Genomic DNA, 27,573 nt, shown 5'->3' on the forward strand with positions numbered 1-27,573 from the left:
TAAAAATTATTAATATTGATGATGATTTTATATTATATTTTGAACAATATGAAGAAATAACTTTTGATGAGCATTTTTATGCTTATCGTGTACGTCCAAGTACGGACAAACTAATTTTTGTAAATATAAAAGAAATGCTTCAGATTCCTGAATGTAATTTCGTAGAAACTGCAAACGGAGAATTAATTGTTCCAAAGTACAAATTGTAATACAATTAAGTATTAGAAAATAAGTATTCTGTGTTCTAATTTATAACTTAAATCCTATAATTTGTTTATTTTCATTATTGTGAAAAAAAATATTTGAATAAACAACAAATAAAAAAATAATATAGCCTCAAGAATATTTGATTGTTATTATTCATCTTGTAAAGAAAATTTTTGCTCATAATATTTTGTTCCCATGAGTTGTTATCATTCTCTCGTGCACGTGTATAATCATAGGCGACCCCCTCGCCCCGCCTGCCCCTTGAAAGTGCTATCGAACCTCCTTAAGCGAAATCACTCAGTTTCTAATTTACGTAAAAAGTATCGAAATGTACCTAGAAAAAAAAGTTCCCTGCATTTCGATAGGTAATTACTACATGCCAATTTGGACAAAAGACCACAAACCTAGTCGTAGCGGCAGCCCAGATGCGAGTTGTTTTGTATTTTTTCTTACTAAAACACAACCATTTTAGCATTTCTACAATAAAGTGCACCTAAAGTGCATTCAACTGCATCTAAATGAATTTAGATGTAAAACAAAACAAAAGAGCCGCACCGGACTTAATAATATCAAAATAAATATTATTTTTTAAATTTATTTATAATATAGAATCTCTTTAGTTGTTCGATAAATATCAAACCCTTAAAACTGGCGTTGCCACTAGTATGAATCTCTGATCAGGACTAATGCATTCATGCAAATAAATATAAAAAACACAACGAGGAAAAATAACCAAGAGAACCTTGAATATATTTGTTTAAATTAAAGTCGTGATCCTCAAGTACATCAATCATTGTTTTCTTGCCAAACGGAGTTAACGAACTTAATAGGATTCTTAAAACAATACTTAAGGAATTGCGTCACATTACATCGTAAAAGCGTCGACGAGGCGAGAAGTATTGGGGCCCATTCCCTTGCAAGAAAATCATTACATCTTTTTTCATATTGCATTTATGTACTTTTTACCTTGCAACCACTAGTACTTTCTCGAGACTATAATATATGATTAAAAAGCCTTTGAAGCTCTCCAACAACGATCGATTACGATTGAACTAGTCAAGATTGATCGAGCAATCAATACAATTACCAAATATTCGTTTAATTGATGCATAACCATAATAGGTCAGATTAAGATAAAACAATGTTAAAACTATTCTCGGCTGAATGAGTCGATTTTGAAATTAACTCTGAAGAATAAATATTTACCAGAAAAGTAGTTGTTTTCTTTGCTCCGTGATCGGTATCTTCTTAAACTTGTATAGTTACATCATTGACAAAGTGTACCTAGCTGTAAACTATATACCATGAAACATCTGCAGTACCACAGAGCGGTAAGACGTCTATTATTCTTTGCCATTGACTGAAGCGCTGCAAAGTCTTTCTCCAGTTGATCGATGCGTTATGCCTTACAGTCACATAAATACTGATGCATTGTAAAGTACTCATACATGCCTCTCGTTAAAATTGAAAAAAATTAGGTTTTTTTTCAATATTCACCAACGCTCTCACGTTATTATATCATTCGAAAGCTTGTTAATTTTTTTCAAAATTATATTTTTTTATGATAGCTTCGGTTTTGATATCACAAATGATGAGATAATGTCAAGTACTACTATTGGCTCTGTTATTTATTAATAAATAATCGAACTTTTTTTAATATTACTCTATTTTCTTAAAGCAGTATATGAGTAGGCATAAACAATTTAAATTTTTCCGTAAGGCCATATTCATCAACTATTACATGTGATACTTCGATATGGTATTTTATTATTTTTTAAATTAAATATAATAATTTATAATAAAAAATAAAATAATACGATCTTCATTTTTCATCCCTGACTTAGGAAAGCCTGTTAATAATAAATTACGTAGGTTCGGTAAAAGGCGTTGATTTGGTAATTAACTTTTTGAATAATGATTGTCTTTGCGAACAAGATGTTTTTTCCTTTAATCATTATTGCAACGAAACACCATCAAGTTAAGAATACCCATCGATTATTTCTATTTGTCTGAAATGCATTATTAAACTTGTCAAAGTCACGAGGCGCATTTATGTACGCAAAATAAGTTGCGAATTTAACGCGTGTATGTGCGTCTATCCAACGCAAATGAAAGTGATTGCGCAAGAGAGGCCTCGCGGGAACATACTCACACTCGTGCAAACGTTCTGCACGAGAGGCTGCAAGTCTGATCTGTTGCAGTTCGCGTGTGTCTCGTGCCACCGGCGCGCGTTCGAGGATTTTATCCAAGTTCAGTGCTCGAGCGACAAGCGAGGGAAAAAAATTTCACAGCGAAACTCGAAACAATTTGAACCGAAGCTGCAGGCTGAATTTCCGTAATTTTGAGACCTTCGACATCGATGTCGTAGCTCGTGCAGCATCAACAGCGACCACGGCCGATAATGCGAATCAACAATAACATGAGTGAGTTTTCGTATAAGATCTCTTGCGAGCAGTCCGTGCCTAGAGTTGTGTTTACTTTGGATGCGTATGGACGCAGTACAGAAGTGAATATACAGCCAAGACTTTCAGGTTTTCGCGCACTCGCGACTTTCGCCTTGAAAACGCTTCTCTCGACCTTCCATAAAACCTCGTTATATTTTAAAGTGAGAGAGTTCGTTTACAAATCCAATCATCGGAAAAAATCGTCAACGTCTCAGTCGTCGTTTTTTCACTTGATTTCGTTAAATAGTAAATTTTTATTCAATCAGTTAAAATCTATTTCTACAATAAATTTCCCTCAATATAATCCTTCGATCGTGACAATTCACTTTATCTATTGGACAATCATCGTTTCCATTGCAGTTTTTACTTTTATCGAATGACGAATAATAATTAATTTTCTGACGAAACTGCACGTAGAAATTTATGAATAAAAATAATCTAAACTTTATGAGCGATACTTTAATCGCTGAAAGAGATGATAATGCAAATCGTCGCAATGCGTTTCTTTGAAATAGCAATATTGTGTCAAAATAAATTATATCTTAAAAAAGCAAGAATATTCGATTCGAATATCAACAATCGTAAATAATTTACACACGTATAAACTATTTTTTACAATTAATTGATCGAAAGTTTATGCATGATATTGTGCAAAAGACAAAAAATAACTTTTTAGAAATTTGTAACAAACTTTTATACTTTCGTTGGTCAACGTTTGATGAGTGCATTCGATTTAACCATGTTGACGATCATATTGAAATTTAAGTGTGATCATTTACTACTTTTTTTAAAAATTATATTTCAATTTCCAATAAAAATTTTAAAATCAATATAGTTTAATATTTTTCGGCTCAAAACAACAAAGGAAGAAGGTCAAGCTCATGCTTTCTTCCAACTTTTTCACGTTGTGGTTTAAGGGCCCTCTATACACACTCAGTCGATAACAAGTACGTAATTATTTTGTACCCATTTTTTTTATTCTCTGGGCAACCATCGAACTTGAAATTTCGTGAGAGTGATTATGAAACTTATAAAAATGTGCCTCTGGAGCCAGTTTTTCAATTAAATGACCGGTACTTTCAAACAAACTTGATTTTCTATTATCCCCCTTTTATAATCTCAAAAGTAACGTATTCTCAAAAAATTAGTTAATAGTTATTTATGTAACAAGTGCCCAAAAGGCGTTTTTGGGCACGAGTGTGCGGAAAAAGACACGAGTGCCGGCCATGCCGGCACGAGTGGGTGTTTTTTCCGCACACTGTGCACAAAAAGCTGGGCACGTGTTGCATACTAAATTTTATGCAATAGTAGGCGAAAAATACGTTCATTTAAATGAGGCGTTTTACCGCACACCCGTGTCCAAAATGAGGCATTTTACCGCACACAAGTGTCCAAAAACGCCTTTTGCGCACTAAAAAATGTGCGAAAAAAGACATTTTTCGTCATACTATTGCATAAAATGATTTTATTAAACATTTTATTGAAAACTGGCCCCAGAGGCACATTTTAATAAGTTTCATAATCACTCCCACGAAGTTTCAATTTCAACGGTTGTCTAGAGAATAAAAAAAATGGGTACAAAATAATATCGGTATGTCGGTATTTCTCCCTCTGTATAGAGGAGCCTTAAGTAAATTCATTAGAATTTTCAATACAAAGACGTTTAAAAAAATTTTATTTCACATTTTTATGATTATTTTCAAAGAAAATGTCGGGTTTTTATGAAAAAGTCACTTCTAATGAGGTTTTGATGTTAAAATAAAGGATATTTTAAATGTAAAAGATGATGTAGAAAACTTCGTAAAAATAGGTTCAGTAGTTTTTAAATATCACGTTTATGTAATTTCAAAAGTAATTTCGAAATAAAAAGTAAAGAGACTTTAAGATTTTTGCTGAAAATGATTTGCTAATTATAGTTTAGCAGTAAAATTGTGTATCTCACAACACTGTCGAGAGAAAATTTCCTGATAATTTTTAATTGTTCGATTACCAATAATTGGAAGCAGTAATTAATTAGGCACGAGTTAATCACAAGCACACAGTCAAGATCGTTGATAAAGGCACAGGTCTGTGACTCTATTAACAAAGATTTGAATGGCGTTTTTTTTCTTTAAACCGCCAAGTGCACGTTGCCGGTATTATATGTAAGTGTATGTACGTGTGCTTAGTCGGTATTATATATTACCCGACCACACTGTGGCGTGCATCAGTCGCAACTCGGCAGTCAATTGAGCCACACGTTAAAATATATACACTTATACGTTTTCGCACATATATTTGTTTTATGAACTTGTTTTATTCTGAAAAAATTCTCATTTCTACTGTGACAGTTTTCTAATTCATTGTTAGATTAAACCAACGATTTTGAATCGGTAAGTCGATCGGAATAATTTAACTTTAATAATATAACTCATAATCATCGGTCATTCACATACATTTTGCAAATTATACCTATATAAAGTGAGTATTGATTATATGCGAAAGATACTCAATTAGTTTTTATTTTTCGTTATAAACGAGTAGTGCTAATTTGTCTATTGTTGTAAGTTTCAATTACAAGCATCTTTTAGTCTAAATTGACTCATCTTTTCTGCTATAATGATTCAAATTAACTCTGTTACTGTAATGTTGTTACTGCAACATCAAGTACAGTTCTTGGTAAAAACGTCGCTGAAATCATTTAAGGCTTCCAATTAACAATTTTTATTGCAGAGAAAGCGTCGAATTTGTTGCAACCATAGAGTTTCAAAATTTGGATAAAAATTAATGTTTTCCATACAAAATCTACTTTCAGTCCACTCTTGCATGAGTTATTATTATTTACTATTTAGTTATCATTTTTGAACGATAATTTGTACTGATTCAAAGAAACCTCTAATCTTACTCGGTGGCAATAACAAATTAAAACCCTCGTAACAATACAATTAATGTATTAATTATTTCAAATGTTCATGATGTTTTTGTTAAATTTTCACATGCTATTAAGTACTAATACTCGAGTTCAATGTACTGCAAAAGAAAAAAATTTTATTATGAGGCTCGTGTTGTGTCGCATGCTACAAATATAGTTTGTTAATAGGTTCCAATTCAGTTCCGCAGTATACAATCGAAAGTATATACGATTGAGCGTGCATATGTTTGCGGTAGTCGTTATGCCCGATTGTGTTTAGCAAATTTCAAACTTTATTTTTCACACTTATTTTCATTGTTGAGCTACATTGAGTATGTGAGAATAAGTTTCATTGAAGTCATAATACTGGCAAATAATCTGTTCAAAGAAAAAGTCATTTCGTTTTATTTAAGTTTTATGAACGATAATTTACAATTTTTCTGCATATATTATGAAAAAAGGAGAAAACATCTACATAGAAAAACACACGATTTATTGTGAAAAATAAGTTTAATTCAACCTACCTAATATGAATTACACATGCAAAATAGCTTCATCTCTAGATTATTTAATAAAATTTCAAATTTATATCCAATTTTATGATTTTCTAATAACGTAGAAGTTAATAATCATGATTGAGAAAATAAACTATTTTTGAAAGTATTAATGAAAGAAGCTGCAAGGGAATTCGAGCACCAAGTAATCCAAGTGCATTAATTGTAAATTATTTTTTCCGAGTTAAGCCACCATTTCACTTAAACTGATATAGAGTAAAATGAATTGTAATAATATAAATTTTAATAATAACAATTCTTGACTAACAATTTTATTGTTTTACATTATTATCACCAGCAGCAATCGATCATCAAAATTTTAATCCTGATCTAAGCTATTGTTATCGCGTGTTCTCGCTTTTATCTGAAATGTGTCACGAAACCTTTCTACCAACTTCTGATGGATAATTGAAATAAAAACGCAATTGCAAGCGTTTAATCATATATTTATATTTGCAAAGATACTTAATTTAATGGATTTTTTAAAGCAATTGAGGGACAATTATAACTTCACTGGCTTTGAATACGTTGGTTGCAAATCTAAATAAACTGATCATTCGCAATTAGATTAAAAGAAATATAAAAAATTTTCGACGATTCATCACTGATTTCATGTAACTTATTCTCACTCATTTTTAAATTATGCGAACACTAATCACCTATGGAAATAACTGAGGTTACTTGTCGAAGCGTGCGAGCAGAAAAAACGCGCAGATAAGGACGTATTTGCTCTCGGTTAGCTTTCGATAATAGTCACTGTGTAAACTATATACATATATATTACATCGGTATACATAACTAGCTGTTTCAGTGAATACGCTTTTTTAATAATCTTGAATGCAACCATCTTAAATCTCTAAAAAAAAATTCACAGAATCATTGACCACGATAAACTTGGACTTGAGATAACTGCTACACAATTTTAACTTTAATGCTCAAAAAATTATTTTAAAACGATGGTTGGCGAAGTATATCGTTTTTGAATGAAAGATGTTCATTAATATTTGAATCTATGTTCAATGAGCTTTGAAGGTTTTTCTGTTTTTATGAAAATAGTCGTCATAATTGGATCTTTTATTTTAAAAAAGAACTTCGAACGGTAGATTATTTCAATGCTTCATTCAATTGAATTTTTATTTAACATCAAACAAGTAATGATTCAAAGCAATCGGCCATGCAATGAATAATTATATTTTTTGTCAATCATGATTTTACTTGTTTTATCAGTTATTTTTATTACATTCGTACACATTTTTTTCCATTTTGTTGTTAATCATTTTTAAGTCAATATAATAGCTGATAAGTAAAAAAAAGTTATTTCACTCGTCATGAGAAATTTGAGAATGAAAATTCAAATTAGTTTTATTTATTAACAAATGGAATGTAATACCAATGCTAATGGTGAATAACGATACAAACAGTACAACTAATTTGAGTATAGCGAGAAAGTTACGCAAAACCTTGTTTAGCGAAAATTGAACTAGGAACTGGATCAAACGAACGTACTTACATTGGTAAGAATTCGAAATAAGAACAAGTTTTCTTAAGAATAAATAATAATCCAAAAAACGGTGACACGAATAGAAACAAGACAAGTTAATTCAAGTTTAAAAATGTCAGCAGCTATAAGGCATGTAGCTCCGAGATATCATCATTTTCATAATTCACAAAAGTAAATTTTCAATTCATTATAACCGTTGAAAACGACAAGTCAATCTCGATGTGTCCAGAAAAATATTCACGTTTTACGTTTGTTTTTGCAACCTCATCTCTAAGTTGTATAATTTTCCAGCTTTAGCGTCGTCTCGATTCAGTACAATTTATGTTATCCTTGCTAGGCTTTTTTTTCATCCACGATAGCGTACAAAAAAAACAAACTCGGTCCAACGTATGATCATTGACAAACGTTGAATAATAAAAGTCAACGAAAAGAGAGGGAGAAACATTACATTTTACTCGTACCAGGGACAGAATGGAAAATGTACAAAGACGTGTGCTTGTCGTTCGGTAGGTTTAATCATGGTGAGGGCATACGACGGAGTTCTCGTGATCGCCGACGTGTTCGTGCTCCTGCTCAAGGTGTTCTTCTACGTCGTCGAGGGCTTCTATCGATTCTTCTTTCCCGTAGACGAGAAGAGCGTGGCCGGAGAAATCGTACTGGTGAGCTAATATACATTATGCATATACTTACATTCGACGCGTGAATATGAAATACTTCGTATTGCCTATACGAGTAGAGAGAATGAGAAATAATATATAAAAGCTCGATTTATCGACTTTACCGATATTGCATGCACACTTGCTGTGGATGTGCCGCGATAATGCGGGGAGTACATCGCTTGATACACGTGCGCATCGGTTGGAGAAAAAAGAAGTCTCGGAACGAATTTACTTATAGCTCCGTGTCTTCTTCGTGTATCGGATAACGCGTCGTTCATCTATACACACACACCGTCTATAACATTAAAAAATGTTGCGTTACGAGCGTCGATGAGTTTGCCGCGCGCTCAGAACTCTCGAGTCATTAATATCGATTTTACTCGCATTTGAAAAAGCAGGACAAAAAGTATTGCGCAACCTTCGTGCGTATGTGTGTGCAGTATACACATTCGCCCGAGACACCGCGAGTTTTGAATGACAGATCGGGTCACTTACGAGTTGGGAGACAAAAAATTGAGGTCTGCAATTCTATATTACGCTGCACGAACGAATGTTGTGTATATGATTATAAGGCGTCATTACGAAAATTACGCGCGTTGATAATTTGTTAACACTCCGCTGCTGTGCGCGTTATGGACAGGTAACCGGCGCGGGTCATGGTATTGGAAAGGAGTTGGCCTTAAAATACGCTTCCTTGGGCGCCACCGTGATTTGCTGGGATATCAATGAGACCAGCAATGCCGAAACGGTCAACGAGATTAAAAAGCTCGGAGGTGCCGCTGCTCATGGATACAAGTGAGTTTTTTCTACAGCGAGAAAATAGAAATAATTTATTCTTCGCGATCGTTATTCAATATTTGTCACCCGTGTCAGATGCGACGTGTCGCAGAGAGAGGATGTGATGCGCGTCGCCGACGAGGTGAAAAAGGAAGTCGGCAGCGTAACGATTCTTGTGAACAATGCCGGCATCATGCCCTGTCATCCTTTCCTCGACCACACGCCGGAGGAGATCAAAAAGATGTTCGACATCAATGTGATGGCGCACTTTTGGGTAAGATGCAGCGCCAATTGCGTTATTATCTTTAGCTTTAGAAAATAAAGCGAAATTGAATGATTAATTTGACTTCTTTCAGATGTTGCAAGCATTTCTGCCCGACATGTTGGCCAAAAATCATGGCCATATCGTAGCCCTATCATCCATGGCCGGAATCATTGGTGTGACCAATTTAGTACCCTACTGCGCGACCAAATTTGCTGTTCGAGGTGATTACAGGGGCATTGAGTTTTGAAAATCGATAAATTATTTCATTTGATGATATTAATTTTCTTCTAGGTATGATGGAGGCATTGAGCGAGGAATTGAGGGTAGCCACATCGTGCGGTGGTACCAATTCGAACATACAGTTCACTATTATTTACCCTTACATGGTAGACACCGGACTTTGCAAGAAGCCAAAGATAAAGTAAGTTTTACCAATAATATTTATAATCAACTTATTTTTCAAAAAAATATATTAATTTATTAAGATTTTTTAACATAATATCATCTAATATATCTTTTCCAACATAATATAACATTCAATTAATAGAATATCACATGATTCAACAATAAATAATAATCTTCATATTTGGAACAATATAGTAATATAAACTACAACGTTAGACACAAGGTGTGCAATCACATGTCTTTCTTCCTAATGTCTTCATTCTGTATATTTAATCTGCTATTGTTTCTTTGATTGCCGGTACAGACAAATAATTATCATATTTAATCTTTAAGTATACTAATCAGTATCGTAAAATGAGCTAGAGACACAAACATGTTTAAAATGAAAATATTACCAAATATCAAATAATTAATTATTTTAACATTGATTGGAGCTTATAGAATATATCTATATCATATACTTTATTTCATTCATAGATTCCCGAGCCTAATGTCTGTCGTTTCACCGAAAGAGGCAGCCGCACAAATAGTACGAGCACAACGCAGAAACACACCGGAACTATCGATTCCAAGCCACTGGCTGTCAGTCAACTACTTTTTAAGGTTTGCATTGATTTTGCATTATTTGCACTGCAAAAAATTTTTTTTTAATTTTTGCTTTGCTTTCACTTAAGTTAAAATAGTAGTTTTCGATACAAGGGCCATAAGTAACACTTTTTGGCACGGCGTCCTAATAGCTGGGCCGAAAAGTGTTACTTATGCCACTAGTATCGTAAAGTACTATTTCGTCATACTATTGCATAAAAAACCTTTTTCCAAGTAAATTATAAATTAAAGAACAACTAAGTTTCAACATTCATTATTGATCGACGACGAGTTATAATTTTTAAATATGTAAATAACTGAAGATTATTTTTAATAGATGTTTTCCTGAAAAAGCACCTCGAGCAGTCAAAGATTTTCTAGACAGCGGGGTTGCAGCGGACAATAGTTAGAATCTGAGCTGCTGAGCGCAATCAAAGTTAATATATAATATGTAAAAAATGGTAATTTCAATCAACGACGCTACACAAACAGCAAAGCTATAATATTAAAATTGATAATTAACAGCTTTGAGTACTTTGAAAGACTGAAAAGCAACCATTAAATAACATTAAATTCATGGAATTGTTACAATTTATGTGATCTAAGTATTTCTCGGTTGTTTTATTGACTTCGTGTATGTTATTTATATCATATAACGTAGCGTTTGTTTGTATACTTTTTTTAACGTTATTCATAATAAACATTTTATTTTATTTTTGATTTCTGAAAATTTTCAAGTGATACGACCATTGAGGTATGTTAGTAATTTCTATCAATGTTTTGATATGGAAAAGCTAGTCTGTAATGATCAACAATAAGTAATTTTAGATTTATTACAAAAATAATATATTTACGTTAACATTTCTCGAGAGTCATGTCATGTCTTATATTTTCACAATTTTTTTAAGTTGCATTGGTATGATAAGAAATTATAATAATTTTTAAGTATCAATAAAATCACAATTGATCAAGCCTCTTTTTGGAGTTAATGACTATAATACAATTTTTTGTTCACTTATTTAAAATAAACATTCATTATTTTTATAGCTCGAATTCTATTTACTTTCATCTTCAATTGAGTCAAATTTTTCTTAAAACTACATAGAAATATATAAAAACTTTGAGTATTGACTGCGAGTTAAAATATTTTAGGAGAACAAATTTAAAAAGCAATAAAATTAAATAACTTAACTTAAAGCTCATTTTACAATCAAATTTTCATAGTTTACCTATTACTTTCGTAGATTTACTATACAATAAACAACAAATTTCTAAAATATTTCATTTTAAAACAACTACATTACAAGAAGTTTTTATAAATTCTATTCAAACCATCAAAACCTTGCATTCCAATTTTAGCTCCAGCCAGTTTACAAGCAAAAGAAATTGCCTCTTGAAGGACTTGTCTATTGATAAAATGGGTTTGACTTTTTTCAGTACTTTCGATATTATAGTTTTGTTGAATATCATTTACATGCAATTGAGTATCTTCACTGTTCCTTTTAGAATTTAGCTTAGCTCTATTAAGATAATATAAAATAGCAGAATTAAATGTATCACCAGCACCAAGAGTATCTACAATTTTATGGGGAGGATATGCAGGTGATTGTATAATAGTTCCATCAGGTGCCCGTGCCATTGCTCCTCTATCCGCCCAAGCGCTAAATATAGTAACGCTGAAAATATTAAAAAAATACTAATTTATTTCATGCTTTCTTCAAATCTAGTAGTTTAGAAATGAACTAACCCTGTTTTTGCATCTTTGCTTACACATTTTAATGTTTCACTCATATTAGTGTATCCTCGACTCTTGGCAAAATCTTTAGATACAAATGCTATGTCTGCATAAGGTAATAAATCTAGAAGTTCCACTTTCATTTTTTCTATTTCTACGCTAATGGTAATTGGTTGTTGGGTAGATTCTTTAGAATCTTCAGTTTCTTTTTGTGTCAAAGATTTATTGTACGCTTCTATGTGCTGCATCATTAAAATTACTTCTGATATGTTTCTTCCCTATAAATATTAAATATAAAATAAAGAAAATAGTTTAAATATGAATAAAAAGATAATTTTCTCAAAATAAAAAAAAATAATTTTGACATACTTCAAAATGTATCCAACTGTAATCCTCTAAATTTAATTTTTCAAAATCTTGCAATTTGATTTCTACATTGCTTTGATTGTGATGAATGATTGTGCGTGAACCAGTACTTAGACTCAAAAGTACTACAGACTTTGGACACCCAATATCTTCAATGATTGGGCAATGGGAAAAATCAATCTTGTGAGATCGCATGTCATCTTGAAGAAATTGAGAAAATTGTTCATTGCTAAGAACTCCTAAAAATTCACATGGTTGGCCGAGCTTTGATAAAACAGTGCAATTATTGGATGCATTTCCACCCCGTTGATATCGCAAATCGATGCATCTGAAAGAATTTTTTTAAGAATTCTTTTGACAAAGAATATGGAATAAATATTCACGATACAAATATTTTGATGGAAATCATACTTTAATATAAACAACACAATTAACCTTAAAAGTGAAATGTTAAACAAACCTTTGGTCAGTATCTTCTTTTGGATAATTTTTACAGATTTGAACAATATCTAAACAACTCAAACCGACGCACAATATCTTTGGTTCATTAGGTTCTGGTGGAGGTGAAGTTCCAACGATCCTCTCATAAAATCCAGAAATCATTCTTATTCACTATTTCTTATACTGCACCCTGTATGAGTGAAAAAGTGCAAATAATGAAAATACTCGAAAAAAAAATGATAATGAAAGTATTTACGCGCTCACTTATACTTACTTTGAGAAGTAAAAGATAAAGTCCCTCATCGGGTTGGAACCGTTGGCAAGATTATTCTTGAAGACGATATTTAAAAAAATTAAAAAAATTGAACGCAAAACAGCGGAGCTATCCTCTTATGATACTTTTATCGCTTCGTTTAAATAAGCACGTCATACGAATTGAAAATTGTGAAATGCCTTTTCACTCTTGATAATTTCAATGCTGCTTTATTTTGTTCATTGATTATGCACTACTAACAAGATACACATTAATTGGCCAGCACTATGCAGCGATGATGATCGCACTGATCTGTTGATGTGATACATGCGCTCTTTTGATGTTGTGAAACGTGCCTCTGACAGAAACAGAAGACAGCTAATACTAGTCGAATCATTGCCATGTATTTACAGTTATACGGCAAAACTACCCAAGTCTGAAATCTCGGAAATGGCCGCCAGAAAGAAAAATGTGGTAACTTAAGTTGACCGTATTAAAATAACTGTACATGGAGTAACATGTTAATTTTTTATGAAAAATGAATTTTCTATTTTAATGTTACACGAAATACCGTTTTTCTTGTCACCGTAAAAAAATTTCTCTAGTGTAGTACGAATTGATAACTAGTTCGTTTCAACTGAATGAATTTTTGTTTGAATCTACACAAGTTGTGAATTCGAATAAATATTTCATTTATTCAAATGAATAATCCATTGTTTTAAACTAGATTTCCGTTATGCAAAAAAAATCTCTAAACGATGAAATATTTATTTACTACGGTATCACTATTTTGCTTATAGAGCTGGTTCTAATTTTCATGTATGAGAGACAGTGTTATCTTCATATTATTTGGAAAAGGAATAAATTAATTCAAAAAATCATTTAATCTTTCGTAAAGATAAAAAGCAAAATAATTTTTAATTAATCTAGATGGTGTTCTTATTATAAAAAAATAAATAAGTTACTAGTTCAATTCTATCGATTTTTCCAAGTATTTACTGAGCGTTAGAATAAGAACAGAAGTGATGAGAATAAGGAGTATTTTAACTTTTTGTAATTATAAAACTCTTTCTAAAAAGTCATGAAATCGAGACGCAAGTCTTGCACGAGTTCAAAAATCATTTTTTTGCGACACCTCGAACTAAAATATAATGTTAAAATAAATTATTCTCGCATTCTGTTGAATCATGAATTTTCTGAACCCGAGCATAATTAAAATATGAAAATAACAGATCAAGATTAAAATTAGTACAACTTTTATTTTCAAAAGAGAAAAATTATTCTAATGGATATTTTGATTTGATTTATTTAACAATTTTAGCTGTCGTAACAACTCAATAATTTCTCTTTCTCGACTATTATTTACAGATGGCCTAAGTATCACTAATTTCCAAATTTGGTGTTCTCCGATTTAACAACCGTCAGAGCGAGCTTATCGCTCAAAACATAAATTTTGTTTATAATTGTAAAATTACTGATCAACAAAATGTTAAGTATACTATTTTATATGTTATAAGATTATCATTAAATTAGTTTCACTTGCAATAACTCTATCGTAAACATGAATTCAAATATATTTTCAAGTTGTGTGGGGTATAAGAAAAAAAAACATCCTAATGCAGAGAAAGTTACTTCAATTGAAATAATGAAGATTGACTAAGAATGATATTTGAAAAATTACCGATCAAAGATCGTTTAAACGCTTAAAAAGGTAAGGAAATACATTTAACTGATTTTATATCAAACAAAGCTTTGGATAAAAGAAAAATCAAGAATATAAAAAACTATACTTCACGACACTAATGGATTATAAACTAAAACTTAAATCACCAAATTTAAATTTAGTAAAATTAAATTATTACCATAAAATTAACAACGTTGTTGAAATAAATTCAGGTAAATTAAAAAAAATTTTCATAATGTTCATCAATATTGGCATGAATAAATTAATTAAAGTTTTTTTAAATACTACAAATCAAATCAAACTTACAAATATTATATGCTTGATTAAAAAGTCAAAAATGGATGTATTTTTGTGATCAGAAAGATCGAATGCAATAAAATTGTTTATTTATAGAAACTTGGTCTATGATTTAATTAAGCTAAATTTTAGAAATTATAATTTTTATAAACAAAATATTAATGAAATTTTCACGATTACAATAATAATTATCTCCTCGATTTTCAACAATAAACTATCGAAAAAGAAAAGATTTTTCAATTTTACTTACAAATTGCAAGCATGGTATCAAATAAACTCTTATCTTTGAATTCAAAGTTTTACGCCAAATAAATTAATTGACCCTAATGAATGTACCGAAGAGGACAGCATTGTGAATAACATTGTTGCACTTGCGAATTGCGAGAAAAGTTTAATTCGGTTATCGAGCAGAAAACGTGAAAACAGTGTATCAAGGGCAATGCGTATACCTGCCGGTGTGATATTATTGTTATTGTTGCTGTGTATCTCATACACACGGGCGGCCCCTACTTCGCTGTATTTTCGTTTTCTTTCCATTACCGAATTCATCTTACCGACCACTGGGACACTGTGCCGTGTGCGTAAGTTGATTGAATTACAGTGCAGCTGTAGGCGCGTAACCCGTATGGCACAGGGGAGACTCCCCACTGCCGGTACCCGTAAAGAAAGAAGTTACGAACAGTCTGAGTCAATTTATGCACTAGTTACTAGCCATCAAAAAGGATAAACAATATAGTTTACAAAAAAGGCTATGTTCCGAAGTATTGACTGACGCATGATTATCACTCGTGTTTTTTTATTATGATTAGTATTTGATTGTGATTTTATTTATTGTGATTAATATTCTACATTTTGCAATAAGATACAAAATCTTTAACCAATCAATAGAATAAGTGAAGTAAAACGTCTTCTGTGACATTTAATTTTGCATTAAAATGGATCCCCGTATTCATCGACGTGCCGAGCCAGAAAGGAGTTATTCAGACACAGTAAGTAAAACAGCAAATAATTTTTTATATAAAACTTACAAGTCTTAAAATTAACGCTGATTTAAGTTGAAATTAAATAGGTTAGGAATTATTCGTTGAAAAATATTTTATTCTCTTTCTGTTTCTTTCTACTTATTTTTTTATTCTTATTTTTATTATCTATTCATGAAAATTCATAATTTTATTATGTCAATTGACTTCTATCTAGTCTCAGAAAAATGAAATTGAAATTACATGTAACTCGTAAAAAAATAGAAAAAATTACTAGCATAAATAACATAAATTATTAAGAAAAGTTTATTTTTAACAATATGATAATTTATCAATAATCATTAGAATCAAAGTAATTTTTATTATTAATATATTTATTTGTACCCATTAACATGAACATTTTTTTAAAGGTTGTGGAATGGCTAAATGAAGCTTCAATCAGCAACGATGAAGCTATCAAAGTAGAAAATTTATCAAAAGTACAAGAAATAATTATAAATCAAGAACCACTTCTACTGGACAACTATCTTGAAGAAGTCTTACAATTTGCACTTGACCGAAATGCAAAAGTGAGACAATCTATAGCAGGACTTATAGAAGAGGCTGCGTATGTATCAATATATATCATTTTGAAGTAAATTAATCATATACTAATTATATCATCTTTCCTCAGAGAGAAGCAACCTGAAGTTATTCCTAAAATTTTAAATGTGCTGTTGAGGCTGATTAGTGATGAAGCACCTATCGTTTCAAAGCGTGCTTTAAGAGCTGGTAGCAAAATCCTCAGAGCTACGCTTAAATGGATTGCTTCGGAGTCTGTTGTTACAACTGAAATGGAAAATGCTTGGATGTTAATCAGTAATTTGAAAATTCAAGTAATTAATATGATAGATAGTGATAATGATGGGTAAATATTTTTCTATAATTACTGTATTGATTGCTTATTTTGAACTATTTATCAAAATATTTTTTATGTTTACAATTAGTATTCGAACACAAGCTTTGAAATTTCTTGAGGGTGTTGTACTTCTTCAAACTTATGCAGATCCTGATGCACCAAAAAAACCAGATGATTTTTCATTAGAAGAAGTGCCTTTAACTTTGAAAATTACTCGTAGAAGAAAATTAGAAGAAGAAGCTAATCATGTGATGGACCTTATGCTCAAATTTTTTGGATCTTTACATGTCAGTAGTGTAAATCTCATAACTTGCATGGGGTCATTGGCTTTAATTGCCAAAAATCGCCCACAATTCATGCCCAATATTGTGCAAGCTATTCAAAAATTACAAAGTAACTTACCTCCAACATTATCTGACTCTCAAGTAACGAGTGTTCAAAAGCAATTAAAAATAACATTACTTGGACTTTTGAAGCACCCAGCCAGCATAGAATATGCACAGACAATTGCAAAGCAGTTAACTTCTCTTGGATGTAAAGATAGTGAAATAAATAAAAATTATCCGCAGAAAGAAGAGATAAGAAAAGTCAAAAAACGACAACAAGAAAAACAAGAAAGTTTAGCTGCTGCTAAAAAAGCCAGAATAGAACCTCAAATTTTATCCATGGAAACAGATGAAGCTATGATAGATGAATCAAAAATGCCTCAATTAGTTGAATTAAGTGAAAATTTTATTGCAGAAAGGTTGAGTGTTGAAATTGCTACAGATTTGGTTATGGACAGCATGGCTTGGGTACCAGATACAATGACAAAAATCTTTCACAATGAATATCAACCAACTGCAACAACAGATATTACTAAACAGCGTCAAGTTGTAGCTAAATTGCTTGCATCTCAGATAAAACAAGCTAGGTCAAGAAAAATGAAAAGTGATTCAAAAGAAGATAAGACGGAGTTGATGGAAGATTTGATTAAGAATCCATCTATTAGTGTAGCTGAAGTTAAAAGTCAACGTAAACTGGCTAAGGATAGAGAAAAAGAACAGCAAGCCAAAATGGCCCTAGAAACTCATGAAAAATCTTTAGCCAAGGCTAGAAGTAGATTGAAATCACTAAAACTCTCGGAAGTAACAAAGCCAATGGCAAAAGAAGCCAGAGATAAAATGTTATTAATGGCTGTCAATAGAATTTTAGCTACTGAAAAAAGTGTGATTCTAGGAGGTGTTGCCAATGTGAGGATAAAAATTCTTACAACACTTGCTGCAACTTTCAATCCATATGTAAAAGAGGCAATCATAAATCATATAACTGAAGATATAAGATCTAGAATAGAACTAGCTTTTAGTTGGCTTTATGAAGAGTATGCTTTACTTCAAGGTTTTCAACGGCGTACAATTCTTTGTTCTATGACACCAGAAGCACCTCACCAAGCTTACAATTACCTGCTTATAACATTAGTTACTTCAATCCAAAACGTTTATGGAAAAGATCGCGATTCTCTCTTGTCCAGGGTTTATCTAGAAGCTCCATTGATAACTGAAGATGCAGTGGAAGCATTAAAAACAATTTCATCAGACGAAACAAGGGGCTTAGCACCATTACACTTACTAAAAGAATTAGTTATTAGAAGACCAACAAAGCAGCTTGTTTTTTTAAATGTTTTACTTTGTCATACAGGACATGAAAATTCTACAATTCGAGAAAATGCCATCAAATTAGTTGTTGAATTGAACGCGTATCCAGAATTGGCTAAAATGATCGGGGAATATGCCGTGCTTTACCTCGGGTTCTTGAGCAACCCTAATCCACCTGAAATAGTTTTTGGATCCGATCGAGGAAGACCAAATCTAGAAGAAACTTGGTCCGAATCTACGACTAGGGCATGTTTAGGTCTCTATTTAGCTCTTTTGAGCGAACATCAAAGTCTTATTCATGAACTTTCTCGTGTCTATTCATCTATGACTGCCGAAGTTAAAAGAGTTGTATTAAGATTGGTCGAAGGACCAGTAAAAAATTTAGGGATGGCCAGTCCTCAATTGCTCGAACTCGTGGAAACCTGTCCAAAAGGAGCAGAGACTCTCATTACGAGAATTATCCATATACTCACGGAGAAGGCCACTCCAAGTGCCGAGTTGGTCGCAAGAGTTCGTGAATTATATCAAACGAGAGTCTCAGATGTTAGATTTCTCATTCCAGTTCTTAATGGTTTAACAAAAAAAGAAGTGATTTCAGCTCTACCGAAACTTATAAAACTGAATCCAATTGTAGTTAAGGAAGTATTCAACAGATTACTGGGAACTCATAACAATGATAGTGGAGTACCTCATACATCCCCTGTTACACCAGCTGAACTGCTGATTGCTTTGCACACCATTGATCCAAGCAAAGCTGAACTTAAAACTATTATAAAAGCTACGTCACTTTGTTTTGCTGAAAAACAAATATTCACGCAAGAAATTGTAGCAGTAGTAATGCAACAGCTCATGGATATGAATCCATTGCCTACTTTACTTATGCGGACTGTCATACAAAGTCTAACATTGTATCCACGTCTAAGTGGATTTGTTATGAATATTTTGCAACGATTGATACTTAAACAAGTTTGGAAATTCCCAAAAGTATGGGAAGGATTTGTGAAATGCTGCGAAAGAACTCAACCACAAAGTTTTTCAGTTATACTACAATTACCTCCCCCTCAGTTATCTGAGGCATTAAATATGTCTCCTAATTTGAAAGCTCCACTTATTGCACATGTGGATTCTATTGCTGAAAATCAAAGGGCACATATCCCACAATCGATTATGGATGTTATCAAAGGAAAACCACAAATTACAATGCATGACGAATTTGATATTGCTCCACCAGGTGATTTTCCCAATGAACGAGTTGAAACAGCAGATACAGATAATTTAGAACCAGCACCACCTGGTTTAGATTAACTGTTTTTTTCTATTGTATTGTATTTGTTATAATACAAGAATATAATTTTATAATTATTATAAAATACTTATTTTGGAATCTTTATTATTGATGGCAATGTTATCAATTTAATGTAAGACGAGTCTATTCATTTATCAATTTATGTACTCCAGTGTAAAGAATATACACAGATTTGTAAATATTCTATAATTTATTAATTATAAGTATTACATTTTTCAAAAGCGATCCTATGATATTTTTTTTAATCTGTATTGTAATATATTACAATAATGTAAATTATGTATGATAAAAATATGAATAAATTTTTTAAATTATTTAAATGTACTTAATATAACCGTAACAAATAACTACTTTACTATAAATCATAATAAGACAAAAATCAAATTGATTCAATAAAAAATGTCATGCAAAATCTACGCCAGTATCCAATAAATCTCTTAACATAAATGAAGCTTTTTTTGGTAATATTCTAAAACAAAAAGGAATAATAATTAAGAATAAGAAATTATACCACATTATAAAATGTTACAAAAAAATTTACCTTAATATATGACCCAAGTATAATAAATAACCTGGGACACTAAATTCTGAATAATTTCTACGAACACCATCTAAAATTCTTCTAGCAGCTTCAGAAGCATGTATAGTACCAAAATAACTAGGAATCCTTGAATTATATTAAAAATTAGCATGCAATCATAGATTTATAATTTCATTGGTATAATTTAGTGTACAATTTACCTAAATCGAATATCTTTAATAGATTCAGTACCAATCATGAAAGGATAAACATGAATTAATGATATATTAATATTACTTCTTGAATGTCTCAAGTTAGCTTGTAATGATTCTGCAAAACCTTGCACAGCAAATTGTGCTGTTGATAAAGGAATAACGGTTTGTCTGTTGGTTACACCAGACAATCCAGCAACTGATGATAAAACAACAATATGACCTTTGCTAACTTTGTGCATTCCAGGAAGAGCTGCATCTAAAAGCTTGAATATTGAATTTCATTTTAAGTACTTTTTAATTTAATTTGATTGGAAAAATTTTATATTAAAAATATCAACTCACTAAAAAATGACTTAATATAGCAGTATCCAATAAACTTCTGATATTTGGAGGACTTTCAGACAAAGTTCGAGGACTAGGAACACCGCAACAGTGGAATAACATTGTTACTTCTCCTAATTCTCTCCTTATAGCTTCTATAGTATTTGAAATTTGCTTTTCTTTTGTTACATCGCAAATGTAAGCTCTTGCTATGCAAGAAAGCTGTAAAGCTTTATTGACAGTAGCTTGACAATTTTCATTATTTACATCTACGCAAGCTACACTTACTCCTAATTGAGCTAATTGAATTGCTATTTCTCTACCTACACCTCTTCCAGCTCCAACAACCTGAACACAAAAATTATGTGCAATTTATTTTGCAAATAGTGATACCTATTTTATTGCTAACTGTCATAATTACCAATGCTACTTCACCATGAACACTTTTTAATCCTGGTGGTCTAAAAGTCCTATAAATTGCTAAAAGCATGGAAAACCATATTCCTATGAGCAATGTTAACACATCCAAGGATAAAACAATCAAAGAGTATAATCGTAGAAGCATCCTTTCAAGTATTATTTGCTTTCTCTCAATCTATAAAAAACTAAAAAAATATTATTATTTAAAAAATTGAAATATACTTTAATGTATATTTTATTTACTATTCTGACGTGCATTCTGTCATGTTCAAAAATTTAAAGAACAAAAATTGTCAAGTTCAACAAGTGGTTTTAAAGCACATGAAACAAATCAAAGAAAAATTGTGAATGATGATTCTTGAAATGTTTTTTTACGAAATCACGATTCATAAATTGTTTTTTATGAAATTATTCAAGACAATCATTAATATTGACAAACTATTAATAATAAAATCTAAAAGCTAGTACCTTGTCATTGATCTATTTAAAATCATGTGTGACGTCTTGCACTTTATCGTAACTTTCGATTTGTTTATGAACTAAATGGAAAAAGAAGAAGAAAATTCTCGAACAATTAATTAATTTTTGTTACTTTTATTTCTTTTAGATTAGAAAAGTAACAACATTATGATTGATTAATGGAAAAATCCAACTTTGCATATTAAATACGTTGTGTCGTCGCATCAAGTCAACGTCCGATCAAAACTAGGGTTATGTGTATCGTAGCGTAGGAATAAATAATAACAGTGATAATGACACATGTCAGCGTTTTATTTATAAAACAAATATTACTTTTATTTGATGACTAATAATGAACACATTGTTTTCGTTTAAAATGATTGATATACAAAATCTACGAATGTAATGACTTTGCTTTAACAATGATTCAAAATGTGGCGCTAAAAATCAACTATATATATTATTGTGTTATGTGCTGTCTGCTAAGCCGAGCTTGCGCAAATCCTCGCTCGTAAAACGTCAAAGAGAGTGATTCTCTGCCTTTCAGAATTTTCTAAAGCAGTTTTTCAACAAAAAACATGTGGTACGAGACCCTTCCACCGTTGTTGATTATCGGAGTGTTGATGACCACATATCAAGTAAACAGTGTGTTGGTCACAAAGCTTTTGATGGGCGTGGTGAGTACCCAAAAAGTACATTTTACGTAATATTCAGAGGTTAGGTGTTCTGTTGACATTTACCCAGAAATAATTACGAAAATAATTAAACTCATGCGCTGCTTATTTCATAATTGTTTATAATTCGTTTTTCATTTCTTAGCCGTACCGGAGAGAAATTGACGATGTTTTCCAGCGTGTTATGTGGACGAGAGACACAAGAGTTTCTGGAGTACCATGGCGCCTTGCGGTAATGATTTACTTATTATTATTATTATTATTATTATTATTATTTAGGTTGACAATATAGAATGATTTTCATGTTTTATTTACAATGTCTGAAGTATTAGATCTTAATTCTTTTTTATTACAATGCTGTGCAGATTAAAATGACACAAATATTGTAAATGCTCTTGAAATAGTATGCCCAGTTTACGATATGTCAAAATATGAATTTTTGTATCAGTTTTCATTATTATCTTCAAAACACAAAAATTTAAATTAGTTGATTTTAAAGAAATTGTAAATAATTTGTAGCAGTTATTTAAATTCAAATTGAATGCTGGTATTATTTGTTAAATTTTAAAAATTCATTCAAATTCAATTGCAATAAAGGAGTAGATTTTTTACATAGTGAAAGTAGTTTAAAGTTTGGTCAACCTTCTTTTTCTTTTATCAAGTACAAATATTATTCAAATAATCAATGAAACTAATACATACAATGAAATTGTACTTTGATTGGGATGAAAAGTGTTTTGCCTCCTATATAAACTGCATATCAGTTTCTTGTAAAAATATTTTTTATCAAAAAATTCAAAGAATCCGAATATAAACAAATATCTATATTACAACTTGTTTAAATAGTATTAACTAATGTTAATCATTTTTTTACAGGGTTTGGAAAACATCCCTGATGAAACTCCCAAGAAGCAATAAATGAATTAAGTTACTAACATGCGAGCAGTTTTAAAACTTCAATATTGTATAATTAATGTCACATAAATTAAAATAAACAAATGCCTCTGTTGAATATTTCTAGTTAATTTTGATTTAAAAATAGTTACAAGTTGTAATGAAAAACGCAAAATAAAGATCGTTGCGTTGAAAAGCAAGACAAACGCGAGCTTTGCCGTTGGTAATTAATGCAATCCCTCACCCTTTATTTTTTTTTTGCTGCATAGGAAGATTAGTACCGTTAGTGTATACTGCAGCTCGACGTCGGTCAAGCCCAGCACGTGTGTAATACCATCTTCGTAATGCCCGAACTAGACGCGCATGATGATCCGTATAATACGGTCGAGCGTTTCGTATGTATACGAGGAAACCCTAGACCCCTCGTGTACACTCGCATACCTAATTTCAAAGGGTGAAAGAAATGAAAAGAAAAAAAATCCAAAGAAAGAAAAAAGAGCGCTAAGTCAGCGAGTACATGCCTTTGTTAATATTTCTCTTCGATGTATTCGTACATCCTGCATATATAATAAAAAATACATTTTCTATCTGTAAAGGGTAACGTCATATCGATCGCTAATTATCTTGGATGAATCAGCTGCGGTTTCGCGTTTTAACGAGTTTGACTCTATGCCCCTGTGTACAGGCGGGTGGTACAAGCGATGCATATCGTAAGCACATGGAAATAATGGGCAAGGCATGTTGATCGAAAAGTCTGATCATCATGCTTTCGCGCATTTTCGGCCGGGCAACCAATAACTTTAATTGCATTTGCAATATGATTAAGGGTATCGAAAATTCACTGCTGCTTTTATCGCAATACCAAGTACTCATGAACGATGATTATAATCCACGTTTTCACTGATAATTTGAATAGACAAGAAATTTGTTGTGAACGAATCGCTAGATTTACAAAAAAAAAATCGATTTTAAGCCAACCAACGCGATGACCAAATATATTATTTAAAATCTCTGGCTGCACCTCGAACATTTTATCAATTTACCAAAATGTTCAAACAGTCTATTCGTTAAAACGAATACACGCAGGCAATAAAATTGGAAATCATACAAGCGACGAATGCTATATACTCACGCGAATTCATGGGAAATGTAATAAGTATAAAGGGAAGCCAAACGAAAGCTAGCGTACACCCCCCTGCTGAACAACCGCGCACGAGCCTGCAACGACGAATCATCACGCGATGCGTCGACGTATTTATGTGCACCTTTTGATATTACATATCCCAACTCATGGCGAACAAAGTCAAATAAAGTATAATCACGGAAAATTTGGGAAATGAATTCGAATCAATTGGCAACGTGAGATTCGGGGGTGCATTTGTCAACTCGATGGTATATCTCCATGCAATATGTAATCCATGTATCATTTTGATTCTTTATTTTTGTAATTTTTATTTGACGATAGTTTTGTTAAGAATGATGAGAGATTAGCAAATTCAAATGTCTTTCGAAAGTGATCGAAAATCGCAATCATAACGATAAAAAAACCCGACTTGAAAATTGTGTTTCTACTTCGATATACAATTTCATTGTCAGATTCCACCTCTCATTTCCGCCTGTAATTCAACGTCGCACGCTTCAATCTCTTGAAAAGCAAACTCCCAATTGGCATTTCAAAGATTATTATGAAATTGACCACGCGCGGCGCGAAGGTTTGAAAAAAGTCTCTCTGTAAAGTGGTACCGCACTAGAAATATGTTTATCGACGCGAATGCGCTCGTCGCGCTATGAAAATGTACTTATAGCACCGAGCTGGCACTCGAGTCGCGCATTTCGTTTTACAATGCGCAGTATATACCATTTTCCATCGTAATTATTCCGCCGACAGGCAAGTCATTATACAAATACGATGCTGTTGTTATAGACGCGCAGAGAAGAAGCGCAAATGAGCGATATGATGCGAACAGCGATTTATATGATAAAATACGAGAGTGGAGCAGAGAGAACTCGTTGTGCTCATACAGCATAGGGATTCTGTGTCGAGTATCGTGCATAGCATTACGTATGCCGGGCGCTTTCGCATTCATCCCGATTCAAGCTCGCTTTGACGCGTCGAGTATGTAATTCTGCAATAACTCAAAATGTAAACATAGCGTAATAGGGACTTTGCTTTATACGCTAGCCCTTATACTATTGTTATCAATTTCGCTTACTTACGCCCAGGAGCAACCCCTTTTACGCCAAATTTGCGCTTTCGAGCTGTTGCAGAATCAAATGGAACGTCACGTGTGTGCAGTCACACAAGCTCGCGTATATCTTTTTGGCCAGTATGTATAGTAGGCTGCCGCGAGCTTTTCTTTGTGCATACGTACAAAAGTTTCTACAGGCGCGCTTATTCAAGTACGCATAATGCGTATGTATACGGAAAATCTGTGTATACATACTCGTGGGGCACGGCGGCATTTTTTTATTGAATCCAAGCGAGCTGCGCGCTTGTGTGCTTACGCACTTTTACACGGACGTATCAAGCGCATGCCACGCGCACCGAGAGCGTGACATTTTGATGAAAATATTTCGTCCACATTTTTTACTCATGATCACTCGCTATTTTGTTTTATTTTTTACAATAAAAAAAATTTTTTTTCATCGCGCTCGAAATTTCCAAATAGTTTTATGCAGCATGTACTCGATAAGGTCCACGTATTATTGTATACGTATATCTATTTTGTACTCAAAGTAGCTCGCAGGCTTTCGAAAGAAATCCGAATAATTTGGTCGATTACTGGATTGAGGTGATGGAATTGCAAAGTTTTCTTCGGCGATACTCGGCCACGAAAGCCCTCGAAACCATGCCGCAGCTTTTACTTGCGGATTCGGCGCCGAAGTTTCAAGCCCCCCCGGCAATGGGTCTAACGCCGCTGGATTCGATCTGAAAAAGTTCTAAAAGAACTTTCAATACAACGTGCGCGAGAATGTGAATGTGTGTGTGCATGATACATCACACGTGTTAGTTTAACACTACATGTTAACATTTATAACTTTTAAGAGTTTTATTTGAATTTTTAATTTCAAAAACGAGTGAGAAGACGAAAAAGCATTGTAAAATGACAATTTTGTTAATTTTTTTAAAATCATACATTTATTTACATATTTATATATCACATGTTCCATCTAAAAGTAAATTCCAAAACGATTATAATGTTTTTTTTTTCCAAATACTACTTATACTCGCATTTGAACATTAAGAACTGTAAAGAAATGAATAGTATGAGAAATATTTTTCTTTCAAATTTAATCGGACACTTTCGACATCGAATCAGCATCATTATAGCCAAAGCATAGATTTAGAGTAAGAAATCGAAAATAGTCATTGATTAAAGTGCAATTCTCTACGCTACTTAATGCCACATCACGTCACTCGATTATTCACGATATCTGGGCAAGTAGAATCTATTAGTCCGGAAGAGCTCGATTCCACATCAAGTTCAAATAGCCACAGTATAAAAAAGATTTTCAAGCTGGATTTTTAGTAAAACATTGAAAATTTACCTCGTCCCGATCCTAGGTTCAACAAAGAACGGCAAAAAAGGAATGAAAAGGAAGAGCCTTCATTAGAATAGTTGCGGTATAAATGCCATTGGATATTCTATTGGGGAAGTGCGAGTAACGTTTCTAAGGAGAAAAAACGATTCCGAAGTGATAGTTCCTGGGTTGATATTTCGGAGAAATTTTACATCGAGTCTGCATATCTTGAAAACAGAACAAAAAGAAGAAAAAATTCACACGTAAACTGCCAAGATAAAATGTCTTCCCATGAAGATAAGGTAATTATACACTTATGTGGTACACATGTTTCGATAATGATAATTTGCCCGCAACTTAAAAAGATATAAAAACATTGCAACATGGGTAGTCTTTGAATAGTGAATAATACCCACTTAAATTAATTGATCCTGTCCATTGGATAGCTTCTTATTGTACATGTGTATTTAAGAAAAATCGAATGTGCAAGCCGTATCAATATGAAAATAATTAAATAAAAATTCCATTCATAAATAATAATAGAAATGTTGCTATTTAAAATAATCAATTAGATAAGAAATTAATTTTTCCAAGTATCGCAGCGATGGCTTTACGATTATCCATCCAACCGCGAAGAGGCGAAAAAAAGATTCTCGTGAATCAAGCT

The 27,573-nt window shown here is 32.3% G+C and overlaps 5 protein-coding genes across 6 annotated transcripts; 3 read left to right on the forward strand and 2 right to left on the reverse strand.

Annotated features, from left to right (window-relative positions):
• Nucleotides 1-2,377: 2,377 nt before the first annotated feature.
• On the forward strand, nt 2,378-11,261 carry LOC106654469 (short-chain dehydrogenase/reductase family 16C member 6). 2 transcript variants are annotated; one of them, XM_014374383.2, is made up of 8 exons: nt 2,378-2,630; nt 8,107-8,255; nt 8,896-9,050; nt 9,129-9,306; nt 9,389-9,518; nt 9,589-9,718; nt 10,180-10,305; nt 10,625-11,261. In XM_014374383.2, exons 1-8 carry the CDS (start codon nt 2,609-2,611, stop codon nt 10,695-10,697), a joined length of 963 nt encoding a protein of 320 aa, XP_014229869.1. In that variant the 5' UTR covers nt 2,378-2,608; the 3' UTR covers nt 10,698-11,261. The 2 variants fall into 2 exon arrangements, with proteins under 2 accessions (XP_014229869.1, XP_014229870.1); XM_014374384.2 differs by lacking the exon at nt 2,378-2,630 and adding an exon at nt 4,878-5,023.
• Nucleotides 11,262-11,378: 117 nt separating this feature from the next.
• On the reverse strand, nt 11,379-13,844 carry LOC106654468 (ketohexokinase-like). The gene is made up of 5 exons (XM_014374382.2): nt 13,104-13,844; nt 12,849-13,019; nt 12,392-12,716; nt 12,035-12,300; nt 11,379-11,963 (listed from the first exon to the last, which is right to left on the reverse strand). The coding sequence occupies exons 2-5, from the start codon at nt 12,989-12,991 to the stop codon at nt 11,588-11,590; spliced, it is 1,110 nt and encodes a 369-aa protein (XP_014229868.1). The 5' UTR covers nt 12,992-13,019; nt 13,104-13,844; the 3' UTR covers nt 11,379-11,587.
• Nucleotides 13,845-15,613: 1,769 nt separating this feature from the next.
• Nucleotides 15,614-20,101, forward strand: LOC106654393 (symplekin). The gene is made up of 4 exons (XM_014374224.2): nt 15,614-16,052; nt 16,454-16,650; nt 16,717-16,950; nt 17,030-20,101. The coding sequence occupies exons 1-4, from the start codon at nt 15,999-16,001 to the stop codon at nt 19,878-19,880; spliced, it is 3,336 nt and encodes a 1,111-aa protein (XP_014229710.1). The 5' UTR covers nt 15,614-15,998; the 3' UTR covers nt 19,881-20,101.
• A 42-nt stretch (nt 20,102-20,143) lies between these two features.
• Nucleotides 20,144-22,043, reverse strand: LOC106654422 (17-beta-hydroxysteroid dehydrogenase 13-like). The gene is made up of 6 exons (XM_014374272.2): nt 21,826-22,043; nt 21,359-21,542; nt 20,959-21,285; nt 20,623-20,879; nt 20,423-20,548; nt 20,144-20,350 (listed from the first exon to the last, which is right to left on the reverse strand). Exons 2-6 carry the CDS (start codon nt 21,500-21,502, stop codon nt 20,284-20,286), a joined length of 921 nt encoding a protein of 306 aa, XP_014229758.1. The 5' UTR covers nt 21,503-21,542; nt 21,826-22,043; the 3' UTR covers nt 20,144-20,283.
• A 258-nt stretch (nt 22,044-22,301) lies between these two features.
• On the forward strand, nt 22,302-23,595 carry LOC106654427. The gene is made up of 3 exons (XM_014374279.2): nt 22,302-22,493; nt 22,636-22,722; nt 23,367-23,595. Exons 1-3 carry the CDS (start codon nt 22,395-22,397, stop codon nt 23,406-23,408), a joined length of 228 nt encoding a protein of 75 aa, XP_014229765.1. The 5' UTR covers nt 22,302-22,394; the 3' UTR covers nt 23,409-23,595.
• The last annotated feature ends 3,978 nt before the right edge of the window (nt 23,596-27,573 follow it).

Source organism: Trichogramma pretiosum, unplaced genomic scaffold (genome assembly GCF_000599845.2).
Source record: "Trichogramma pretiosum strain Unisexual culture from Peru unplaced genomic scaffold, Tpre_2.0 scaffold95, whole genome shotgun sequence".
In the NCBI taxonomy this organism is placed as follows: domain Eukaryota; kingdom Metazoa; phylum Arthropoda; class Insecta; order Hymenoptera; family Trichogrammatidae; genus Trichogramma; species Trichogramma pretiosum.

Excerpts from the sequence above, each read along its gene's own strand:
- LOC106654393 (XM_014374224.2), top strand. The coding sequence starts at position 15,999 with ATGGATCCCCGTATTCATCGACGTGCCGAGCCAGAAAGGAGTTATTCA. Across the intron at positions 16,651-16,716 it reads GGACTTATAGAAGAGGCTGC|AGAGAAGCAACCTGAAGTTA; the intron begins GTATGTATCAAT and ends ATCTTTCCTCAG. Across the intron at positions 16,951-17,029 it reads ATAGATAGTGATAATGATGG|TATTCGAACACAAGCTTTGA; the intron begins GTAAATATTTTT and ends GTTTACAATTAG.
- LOC106654468 (XM_014374382.2), bottom strand. The coding sequence starts at position 12,991 with ATGATTTCTGGATTTTATGAGAGGATCGTTGGAACTTCACCTCCACCA. Across the intron at positions 12,717-12,848 it reads AAAGAAGATACTGACCAAAG|ATGCATCGATTTGCGATATC; the intron begins GTTTGTTTAACA and ends AAATTCTTTCAG. Across the intron at positions 12,301-12,391 it reads ACAGTTGGATACATTTTGAA|GGAAGAAACATATCAGAAGT; the intron begins GTATGTCAAAAT and ends TAATATTTATAG.
- LOC106654422 (XM_014374272.2), bottom strand. The coding sequence starts at position 21,502 with ATGCTTCTACGATTATACTCTTTGATTGTTTTATCCTTGGATGTGTTA. Across the intron at positions 20,880-20,958 it reads CTATATTAAGTCATTTTTTA|CTTTTAGATGCAGCTCTTCC; the intron begins GTGAGTTGATAT and ends TCAATATTCAAG. Across the intron at positions 20,351-20,422 it reads TACTTGGGTCATATATTAAG|AATATTACCAAAAAAAGCTT; the intron begins GTAAATTTTTTT and ends TTTTTGTTTTAG.
- LOC106654427 (XM_014374279.2), top strand. The coding sequence starts at position 22,395 with ATGTGGTACGAGACCCTTCCACCGTTGTTGATTATCGGAGTGTTGATG. Across the intron at positions 22,494-22,635 it reads CAAAGCTTTTGATGGGCGTG|CCGTACCGGAGAGAAATTGA; the intron begins GTGAGTACCCAA and ends TTCATTTCTTAG. Across the intron at positions 22,723-23,366 it reads GAGTACCATGGCGCCTTGCG|GGTTTGGAAAACATCCCTGA; the intron begins GTAATGATTTAC and ends ATTTTTTTACAG.
- LOC106654469 (XM_014374383.2), top strand. The coding sequence starts at position 2,609 with ATGCGAATCAACAATAACATGA. Across the intron at positions 9,051-9,128 it reads GCCGCTGCTCATGGATACAA|ATGCGACGTGTCGCAGAGAG; the intron begins GTGAGTTTTTTC and ends CACCCGTGTCAG. Across the intron at positions 9,519-9,588 it reads GACCAAATTTGCTGTTCGAG|GTATGATGGAGGCATTGAGC; the intron begins GTGATTACAGGG and ends ATTTTCTTCTAG.